The 10,906-nt window shown below is 41.8% G+C and overlaps 2 protein-coding genes and 1 long non-coding RNA gene across 3 annotated transcripts; 2 read left to right on the top strand and 1 right to left on the bottom strand.

The window, feature by feature from the left end:
- The first annotated feature begins 132 nt into the window (after window positions 1-132).
- Window positions 133-2,301, top strand: LOC113569799. Its single transcript, XR_003409835.2, has 2 exons — window positions 133-308; window positions 1,161-2,301. It is a non-coding gene; the product is annotated as an uncharacterized LOC113569799 (long non-coding RNA).
- A 1,290-nt stretch (window positions 2,302-3,591) lies between these two features.
- Window positions 3,592-4,743, top strand: polr2l (RNA polymerase II, I and III subunit L). The gene is made up of 3 exons (XM_026997947.2): window positions 3,592-3,702; window positions 3,966-4,083; window positions 4,174-4,743. The coding sequence occupies exons 2-3, from the start codon at window positions 3,989-3,991 to the stop codon at window positions 4,280-4,282; spliced, it is 204 nt and encodes a 67-aa protein (XP_026853748.1). The 5' UTR covers window positions 3,592-3,702; window positions 3,966-3,988; the 3' UTR covers window positions 4,283-4,743.
- LOC113569869 (cleavage and polyadenylation specificity factor subunit 7) lies at window positions 4,587-10,867 on the bottom strand. Its single transcript, XM_026997945.2, has 10 exons — window positions 10,559-10,867; window positions 10,396-10,469; window positions 9,426-9,617; window positions 9,167-9,270; window positions 8,930-9,075; window positions 8,111-8,477; window positions 7,545-7,660; window positions 7,139-7,286; window positions 6,717-6,921; window positions 4,587-5,287 (listed from the first exon to the last, which is right to left on the bottom strand). The coding sequence occupies exons 2-9, from the start codon at window positions 10,465-10,467 to the stop codon at window positions 6,717-6,719; spliced, it is 1,350 nt and encodes a 449-aa protein (XP_026853746.2). The 5' UTR covers window positions 10,468-10,469; window positions 10,559-10,867; the 3' UTR covers window positions 4,587-5,287.
- Window positions 10,868-10,906: the final 39 nt, after the last annotated feature.

Below are 10,906 nucleotides of genomic sequence, written 5' to 3'. Positions count from 1 at the left end.
CAGTCACAGACACATATACACAGTGGGTAACAATACCAGATTATTTCCAATGACAGACATTCCAATTGCACAGCTCACCCCTACACCCTCCACTCCTAGCCAAAGTGGTACAGCCCAAACCCCTCCTCCCCTCTGTCCTCCAGTCCCTGATTTCTGCATCCTCCATCATTGCATTTCCCCTCATTCTCTATTTCTCCTTGAAGTCGAAATCGAGCCCTGACTGCAGATCCAGGGTCTTACTTTTGTCACTCCGTCGCTCCTCTCAAGGCTGTGGAGGAATAAACAACAACGTAAAGAAGAAGACAAAGGTAGGCTCTGTCAGTGTGCTTTTATTTGTGCTGTTGTTTCTGGTCGGGGAAGATGAGGGGCCTCGGGGCCTAGGCCCTCCGGTGTCTCCCCAGGCCTGCATCTCTGCAAGCCCATCAAGACCTTGTCCTCAGTTCAGTTCTGCATGCCCGCCGACCACTCTCTTCTGTATTTCCTGTTTTCTTTTGGGGCTCAACTTTTCGCTCTTTCCTTAATTTATTCCCTGATTTCCAGTCCACCCCTCCCCCCCCTCTCCAGTGCAGCATATGACTCATGCAGTTTTACACAGAGAGAACGAGAGGCAGGGATAGAGGCAGACTATAAGGAACCCTTGTGCATGCTGCAGCCATAGTAGTCACAGCTTTGTCTCATGCTGCACTATTTGGGTAACACATATTCTATTGTTTGTGCACGCAGCGCGTGCACGCGTGTGTAAGAGCACAAGGGGGGGGGGTGTCTCTGTCCAGGCCCTTTTGTAAATGTGCACGCCTGATCTCTGTTACCACCACCGACAACACACACACACACACAGGCACACTTGTGAGTGTGCGCACGTACAGATGTGCACTTTTCCTGCAAAGCAACTTTATTGGCTGTTGTCCCGAGAGCAGCCATTTGGCAAGCAGCCGAACACAAACGAACACAAATGCAATAGTATAAGATTTCTGTTTCTGTTTCTGTTATACATTACAGCATTTCAAGGTCATGCACTTTCTGAAACTCAGAGTTTTCAAGCAAGGAGAGGGATGCTCTGTTGTTGTAATCTTTGTGTTACTGGAATTACATTTTTCTGCTTCCTTTCCTCTTATTCTGAGTCTCTCTCTCTCGGCACATTTCACTACTTATCTGTGTAGGCACTTCCAAACATACCAGGAGACAGATAAAGGTCAACGTTCTTTTCTGACACATCCACATGGAAACTAAAGCCAAGAGTGGGGTGAAATCAGCTCCAAAGATGGAGAAGAAAGATTCCGTGACCCCTACAAAGGCTGACCCTGACCCATCTGCTAAACCAGAAAAATCATCAGAAGATGGAGCTCCTAATCCAGAGGGTGTGTCAGAGGGGAGCGAAGCAGCAGGGAGCAGCTGCGAGATCCTGGAGAACCTGAAACCCTTCCTCATTGGTGGAGCAATTATTGCCCTTGGAGCTGTATTGGTGGGCGTAATCTTATTAGCCAAGAATAAATGATTGTGATTAGTTGATTGGTTAATGGGTGATTGGGTCACATATTATTGGAGGGGTGGTGTTTATATGCTGGGGTGCGGAGCCACTGTGCTTCTTCATTTTCAAGCAGTGCTTAGATTTTGATGCTAGTAGTGATATTGGTAATAGCCATAGTAGCAAGCTTGCTCAAGGCACATTCAGGTATGAATGTGACCATGCACAATCATTTGAACATCTGACAACACAAATAACACAGCACAACACAAAATAAATAACCAACCTCCCATAACAAACACACGTGTGTGCGCATGCACGCACACACACACACACACACACACACACACACGTTTATCTTGCACTTATGTGCAGCATTTCTCTTGACTCTTTTTTGAAGTTCATCCTAGCTGCCATCTCTAATATACTAGATGCGCTATAAAAATGTTACAATTAACCATGTTATAATGACAATGTAGATGTTAATTATCATTAAAATAAAGTGCAATATTACTGTAAAATATTTCAGTTTAGTAATATGGTTATAAAGTGGTGTAATCCAAGATCATAGTCTATAACAGATGTGAGATAGATGGACAGACTGTTGATTGGTAAAGTAAGGTAAAGTTTCAAAGCACTAAGTCCTGTCTCAGAGTAAGTTAGCCATGAGGTTAAAACATTATGCACTTTGTACTCGAGAGATAGCCAAAATCAGTATGTGTAATAAGAAAAAGTAGGTGTGTGATTGTATGTAGGTGCATGCCCTAGATATAGAAACTGCACTGATGGATTACTGCTTACTGAATTCCTGTAAAAAACAAACAAACAAACAAACAAAAAAAAACAAGCAAAAAAAAATTGGAAAATAGTATTTAATTATGCTTATCTATGTGTGTATGTATTTTCCTGTAAAGGTAATTCAACTTTTTATTTATTTATTTTTCCTATTACTATTTTTTTCAATGTCAGTTCTTGTATCAAGTAGATATTAATTTTGATCATTATAAATGTCTCACATGATTGCAAAATATGTGAAAACAATGCATTATGGGGATGCAGATCACATTCATTCTAACCCTGTCTCACTAGGACACCTGGGCTAAAATGGTCATGATCCGAAATAACCAAAATATGCACGCAATACAAAAATGTCTATGACTAGTCATGTTGCCAGCTGTTACATACAACAGGATTTTCCTTTCCCTCAAGTGCGTATGTAATGCAATAATACCAATAGAACTCTGTAGATCAAATGGGCTAAGTTGATAGTACTGTTTGATAGTACTTTTTAAACTAGCAGTGGTACTGAGACAAAGCAGTGATGGTGACTGGGAACTCTGTGGATGGTGGCTGTCTTTATGATGGTGGTGTTAATTATATGGATAACTGCTTCTTAATATTAATGTGTTGGTTTTGCACAGACCCTCTCCAAATGCCCATCCACTGGTCCTTGTGTAATGTTAAACAAGATGGCTCCCTTGTGAATTGTTGACCTTATTAAAGAACTATGATCCATATTTTTGCCGATGTATTTTTAAATGATCATAGATTTCTGATTTTACTGACTAGCATCTATCAGAAACCAGTTCCTTAATTCTAGAAATTGTGTGAAATATTTCTACATTTCATTTAAAAAAATTATTTGCTTTTTTTTTTTTTAACTTATTCAAGTCATTGACAGCAATTTTTTCTTGTCAGTATAAGCTCTAAAAGGCTGTTTTAAAATGACACAATGTAAAATAATTGTCTCTGTGCTCTTCTATACTGGGATTTGATGTCTGTATAGACATATCTTATTATCTTTTGGGACCCATAGCTAGACCAAGTTTTGTTTTACTCCAGATTTCACAAGGCAAGGACTGAACAGACATCATCTATCCTCTGCTCAGAAGTAGGCTATAATCTTTATGACTCATCCCAAAAATTAAGACAGTAACAAACAAAATGGTAACTAAAACTAGTGCCCCATTAGGCTGTCTAAACCATAATTACGTTTGGCCTTGTTTATTGATTGTGTGTGTGTGTGTGTGTGTGTGTGTGTGTGTGTGTGTGTGTGAGAGAAAGAGAGAAATCAGGGAATCTATTTTCCTGGAGTTCTCAGTTGTAAGGAACGATATATTCTTGGTTACGCGTTTCTTCCGGTGCCTATTTCACATGAACAAGCCGGAGCAAACATTTCAACACGTTTGTTTTCCTCTGCACGTAAGGATCGTGGAAAGAAGGCGCACATATCGGTGGTAAAGAGCAAACTTTTAACATACTAAAGTATAGTCAACCATAACACACACATACCTCGAATCATTCGTGACTAGGAAATGTGGATGGTCGTATAAAAACCTTTAATATTCGAGTGGCGTTAATGTTAGTTAGCTATGCTAACCTAGCTAGCTAAAGTAACGCAGTTTTAAAGCTAGCGTTGTCAGTATTTCGTAGTATTTTTTGTCTAATGTATATATCCTGATTTCGGTGTTTTCTAAACTCTTGTTTCCTGTTCAATCAGATTTTCCATTCCTTCGCATCACGATGATTATTCCGATCAGATGCTTCACATGTGGGAAAATTGTTGGGAACAAGTGGGAGGCATATTTGGGGCTTCTCCAGGCTGAATACACAGAAGGGTAAATCCCAAATCATGATCAGATGTCGCGCGCAGTTCGTTTGGAAATTATACATTTTTAGTGATCAAAACTTCATTTGTGTTCACCCAGCGACGCCCTGGACGCGCTCGGTTTGAAAAGATACTGTTGTCGGAGGATGCTGCTTTCCCACGTTGATCTCATCGAGAAACTGTTGAACTACGCGCCACTGGAAAAATAGACTTCATGGATTTGCGCTTGTTGAAACTGCGGCATTTCTCAAACCGCGAGCATGATGATCTCTGCGTGCTGTCACCCATGTCTGGGTGACTATAAGGATGTATTGTGTTGAGGACTTGTATTATAGGCACTCAATTCATTGTTTTTCGTTGCTTTAGATAACGTTTTAGAAATAAAGTGTGGAGCTTATAAGAATTTCGTTAATGATGAGAGGACGTGATGTTGGAAGTACTGTGCAAAATACACAAAAACTTACATGAGCTCCAGAGGTGGGTAGACATATATTTCACACAGAAATGTGAGCCTTGGAGTAAAGAATATATTGTGTGCAAATTTTCATAAATGTAATCATTTGAATTCCCACATCGAAATGTTTTCCTGTTCTTTTCATTATATAGGTCTGTCCAGTTGCAAAGTACAATTTGCTCAAAAAGTTAAGTAAATGTAGAGCATTACTTTTAACTGCTGATGAGCTCATAGTTGTATTACCTTACCTTAATGACATTAATACTCGTTGAAGTACAGTCAGGTCTTATACATTTTAGATATCACTCTGAGCTAAAAAGAGGCCTACAACTATAATGCCTGCCATCTATGTATGTATGTCATGGCACATAAAATAAAGCTTAATTTAAAAAAAAGTTACTTAACCATACAGTAGCATTTTATTACAAAAATGTACAATGGAGGGGAAAAAATGTATTAACTTTACTAAGTTAAACAAAATAAAACAGGGTAGTACCACAGTATGAACAGTCAGTAGCCACTGAAAAATTCCATTTTGCAATCGAAACTTCAATTCTTTTACAGTACTTTTTACAGAGTAAAGACAATGGAAATTTACAAACTTTGATGAAAATGAAATGTGATATGGACTAAGGCGTTGTGAAGGGTATTGGTGTTCAGCATGGAGGAATGAATTCTGGGGCGTTGTCCCTGTGGTCCCCCGCAGACTCACCAGCAGTTTCTCTCTCACACACTTAAGGTCCTGAGCTGTGTCAACGATCTGGAAAGAATTCAGATTAAAAGTAAATTGAGGCAAACTTGAGTCTCTGAAACAGTTAAAGAAGGTTGAGAAAGTCAACTGGGAAGGTGTGCAAGTATACCAATCAGCCACAACATTAAAATGACAGTTGAAGTGAATAACATCTAATTACAACAGTATGTGTTTAGGGTTGGGGTACATTGTGCAACAAGTGAACAATCAGTTCCTCAAGCTGATGTGTTGGAAACATGAAAAATCGGCAGGCATAAGGATCTGAGCATCAAGGGCCAAATTGTGATGGCTGGACCACTAGGTCAGAGCATCTCCAAAAATCACAGGTCTTCTCAGGTGTTCCTAGTATACAGTGGTTAGTACCTACCAACCAAAAGTGGTCCAAGGAAGGTGAACTAGTGACAGGGTCATGGGCACCCATTTATGTGTGTGGTGAGCAAATGCAAGCCTGTCTGTTCCAATTCCACATAAAGAACCATTATAGCATAAATTGCTGACAAGTTAACGCTGGTTATGATAAAGGTGTCAACACATGCATCGCAGACCAGTCAAAGTACTCATGTTGACCCCTGTCCATGGCCAAAAATCCATAGCCAATGGACACGTATTAGAATATGACCATTGAGCAATGAAAGAAGGTTGCCTGGTCTGATGAATCACATTTTCTTCTACATCATGTGGTCAGTTGAGTGCATGTGCATTGCTTACCTGGTGAAGAGATGGTGCCAGGATATACTATGGGAAGAAGATAAGCTAGCAGAGGCAGTGTGATGCTCTGGGCAATGCTCTGCTGGGAAACCTTGGGTCCTGGCATTCATGTGGATGTTACTTTGACATGTACCTACCTAAACATCATTGCAGACCAAGTACACCCCTCTATGGAAGCAGTATTCCCGGCAATGGTCTTTTTCGGCAGGTTTATGTGCCCTAACACCGCAAGAATTGTTCAGGAATGCTTTGAGGAATATGATAGAGTTCAAGGTGTTGGCTTGGCCTTCAAATTACCCAGGGCTCAATCTGATCAGGCATCTGTGGGATATGTTGGAAAAACAAGTCCCACCTACACAATATTAGGCAAGTGGTTTTAAGGTTATGGCTGATCAATGTATGTTCTCTACTGCAATGGTTCTCAGTTGCAGTGCTGGGAATCCCATATGCTCAACATTTTATTTTTTCCTGCTCAAGACTGGCTTGATAACTACCTTAATTAAGACGGTTAGAGCAAGGAGACACATATCTGCAGTGCACTGGTACCCCCCGACTGGTGGAGCCAGACAACTGCTTTGGCAATTTGACCCCAGCACTATGACCAGACACTGTACGTGCAGCTACATGACAGATAAATGATGGCCTCATTTGAAATTTCCACTGACACCAAGTTAAGCATGCAGCAAACATGTATCTAGTGTTGGGTGAATAGGGAGGGGAACCGGCCAACCTAGCGATGTCTGTCTCGGTGTTCCCGATGGCGGTCCCGTTCGCGTGCCCGTTCTCGCTCCACGCTGATCGAGCGCTCGCCACGCCGACGCAACGCACCTCTGTCGGGCCAACTCTGGCTGTGTGAGCGTTCCCGTTCCCTGCTCTGCTCTCTGCTCTGCATGTGCTCACGGCCCCGTTCTTTCTCCCGAGACCGGTGCCTCTTCCTGTAAAGTTTGCGTTTATTTAGGTGGGGTGAGGGCATATAATGATAAGTGAGACGCTGGCCAAAATTCTCTCAGGTGCTATCATATTGGCCTAACTATTTATTGTGAAGGAGCAATACAGGGCCAAAATTAATGATTAAATCAATGTGCATTCTTGCCTAACATTTTTAAAATAAAAAGTATACATGGAACAAATGGTCCAAAAGTGAACACACACCGAGATCCATAGGACTTGCTCTCTATAGAATAGAGGCAGTCTTTCAGGGAATCAACAAGTGCCCGGCACCGGTCATCACTGTATACCCGAGACTGTCTGATCACTGCTATGGCTGTAAGGAGGGTCTCAATGGCCATAGAAATATCACCTAAAGGGAGGAAGACATAAAGGAGAAATATTTGTGACAAAAGTCTTAATATTTATATCCATAAATATATTGTTTAAAGGTGATCACTGCTCAATTTTTACCTATGCATTCTGCTGATTTTGTCCTTTGATAGGGTCTCAAACATTGCCTACTCACCAAATTCTTTTCAAATCAAGATACTTTGAAAGCATTCAATGGAATCTCTGTAAATGAGATTCCATTGAATGGTATAACATATGCAAGCTGTGAAGCTGTAACCTGTAGTGGCTCCAGACATGGCCTTAGTGATGGCACTGCTTGCAATGGTCCTGTTCCTGTTCATCAGCTCTTCAAACTCTCCTTCTGACTGGAGCGCAGAAGGAACATCTCCCTCCCTGGCGAACACCAGGTTGTAGGTTGTAGAATATACTTGTACGCACTCCGCCTCTCCTTACACACGTACTGACAAAGTTATCACCCAGATTAAACCCCACACCACCCATACCTCCTCCCCTTTAGCTATGTGTAAAACGTAATAACGTCATCTCTTGGCAATGGCAGATAAGATGAAATTGAGGCAGTGTTAATTAATAACACCTTGCCAGTGGGTTTTATTCCCAGCACTATAGACCACATGCATGGCATATGTTTGTTTTCCATGCTCCGACACACCCAATTCCACCTGTGATATAATTATGAAGGCTTTGATGAGAGCAGTGTGTCAGAGCAGAGAAAATACAAAAATGAGCAGTCCTTAAGACAATAACTGATAAATGTTTTCAACATTCACTCATTATGAAAGTCTTTTCAAGTCTATCTAGGTGAAGATAATGGTTTATCCTCACCTGTGTCGGCTGTAGGCTGTGCTGCTGTTGTGGGTTTCTTGGGCGGGGGAGAAGAAGGCAGGGTTGATATGTAGCGATGGTGTGTGTGTGTTGGGCATGTGAGGAGATGGGATGTGTGTGCTGGGGATGTGAGGAGAGGGTGGGGGGTAAAGATGTGGCATGGGTGGAGTCTGTAGGCGAGGAAGGGGAAAAGGTAGAGGAGGGTTAAAAAAGGAGGGAATCAGGGAAGGGGGCTTGGCTATATTGGGGGGAAGGGGGTACATTGGGGGGAAAGGGGGCAGTTGCAGATCTGTAGGGGACATCATCATCATCGAACGCCCATCAGCTTTTTCTGACTCGGCTTTGGAGTTTGAGCGTTGAGGTATGCCTGGCCAGAAAGATAAAAACAATTATATTATAACATTACACTGGTGACCAAGCAAAGTGGCCCAATTCTTTGTAGTTTTTGCTCTTAGACCCCTGAAATGTCAGGAAGTGCTTATAAGGACACGTTGAGATACATCCCTAAAACTGTTCCAAGACTTTTTGCTTTGTCCCCACCCCAATCACTACTTGTAAGGTTACTGTGCTGATATTTCTGCACTGTTCATCACTACAGAATGTTGCTAATGGTTGGATGCTTTTTATGTGCAGTGATACTGCCAACTGGGTGTTGTGTGGAGAACATAATGTACATTGGGATTTTACCATTAAAATGCTGACCTAGCCTGACATTAGCTTGTTACTTACAATGGCAGAACAAGGCCCTCACTGTTTAATCCATCAGAACAGTTCAGTGATTTGCAAGAGTGCAGATCATCCTGTGAAGGAAACACTCACGCTTTTTGGCCTGAGCTTCAAACACAGCCAAGTTTTGGCGTGTAGCGAAGCGACAGTCCACTTTCTCTCCATTAATCTGACACTGTGGCATCATCTCAATTAGCCGCCTTAAAGACTCCTCTGTAGACACCACCATTTCAGCAAAGCTGTGAGGAGCAGAGAGAGAACTGTCTTAAAAATAGGCATGATTGGTAGAGAGCGTTGATAGGGTGGGGTGAGTGGGGGGGGAAGACTCACCCTCTTGACTGACCATTAGCTCTGTTCTCAGCAAACTTAATCTCCACAACATCTTTAACCCCTAGTGTTCTTGCCATTGATATTAAATCTCTGTCTGAGGTCCACTTGGGTCAGGATTCATAAAGATGACAGTTGACCAATCAGAGAGAACGAAGGAAAAGAGATGTGAAAACGAGCGATTCAGCCCATGATACAGCAGTAGGTATAACATAATCAACTGTTCTACTCATGCCAGCACTAAAGGATGAAATTAGCTCACCCAGGAGAAGTTGCCCACATAAACAGCAAGTCTTTTGGATTTTTCTCCCATGCATCCTTTATATGTGTAGACTATGGCTGGCTCAGCGACCTCCTTAGAATGCTCCTTTCCTGATGGCCTCTCACCACTCACAGATCCGGTCAACACATCGTCATAGAGAGCATCAGCCTCACTTGTTAGAAAGTCACCAGCCTGCAGACAAAGGTTTGATGAATGGACTGTTTCCCATGGCACCACATCAAGATTCTATCCAGCTTTAGAAAGTGGGCTAAATAACTAGAGAAAATAAATGCCAACAGGTTACAAAGCAAACTTAAACCATGTGACAAGTATGTGTCTCATTTAAAGGAAAAAAATACTTTGTGTTTACCAGAGAAAGGAACGCATGTTATAAATGTTGGCTTTGTTTGGGGCTACTTTTCCAATCATGCAATATTCTGTTGATTCTTAACGAAAGACTTTTTTTATTGCATTGATTTGAAAGTAATACATTAAAAATGTAGCCTATATATTCCATTCTAGCGCTGAGGGTAAAACCAAGTTCCCTGGTGAGTTTACATTTGGCCAGAATAAGCTCTAACTGTATGCATGGAACTACTTTAGTTTGGAGAGAACTCTCTATGGCCAAATAGCTTTGAAATGCTTCAAGTTCTTTTAGTTATAGAGAAACAACTTTTGCTTGGCTATGCATTGCGACGTCATATTACAGTGCTAAACTTTTGTATCGAATTAAAATGGTTCGTGACAACCTTAGACTACAATACAGACCCCCAAAAGTAAGCGCAGTGGCTAGGTAGTAAAGTTAAGTGTATCTAGATGACACAGTAAGTTGATGTTACCCATTATAAATAGCTTTTTTAAATTTATTTTTTTACATTTCAACCCTGCTTTACAAAATCCAGACAGACTTGCTTGCTACACAGCGGTTAGTTGGCCTCCGTTGCTGTGCCGGGCCCCGGTTCCCGCCTACCTCTTCAGTGTTTAGGTCGTCGTAGATATCGATGTGCTCTGACGCCCCTCCATCGCTTCTGGCAGTAGCCATAACTGAGGAAGAACCCAGCACCTGTCACTTTTCACAAACTGACAGCCTGCACAAGTTACGGACTACCCACAAACCGACGACGGACGTTTACCTGGTTTTAGAGGAGCCCACAGGTCACACAGGCGCGACTAGATTGTGTTACGCTAGCTAGCAACGTCCCACCCCCATCGGCTGCTCTGAATCTCAGCGATATAGCTAGCTAGTTAAATATGTAGTATCTCCGTTAAAAAATCGATATGCAACGAAGAATAATTTTTGAAACCAGCTGCTGATATTAGTTTGCAGAATTTCAATTGAATCGCAAACTACTGATTCAGTACTGACAAGACAGTGCTTCATCAGTTTTGCAGGAAAAAATCAATTCACAGCCTCGAGTGTGCAAACCAAAATAAATTCCTGGGCGAAACATGTTGCTGTTTTGGGTTCCACCCCATAATTG

The sequence above is a fragment of the Electrophorus electricus genome, chromosome 1 (assembly GCF_013358815.1).
Source record: "Electrophorus electricus isolate fEleEle1 chromosome 1, fEleEle1.pri, whole genome shotgun sequence".
In the NCBI taxonomy this organism is placed as follows: Eukaryota; Metazoa; Chordata; class Actinopteri; order Gymnotiformes; family Gymnotidae; genus Electrophorus; species Electrophorus electricus.
Note: the sequence above shows the minus strand (reverse complement) of the source record. Positions and strands in the feature narration are given on the sequence as shown.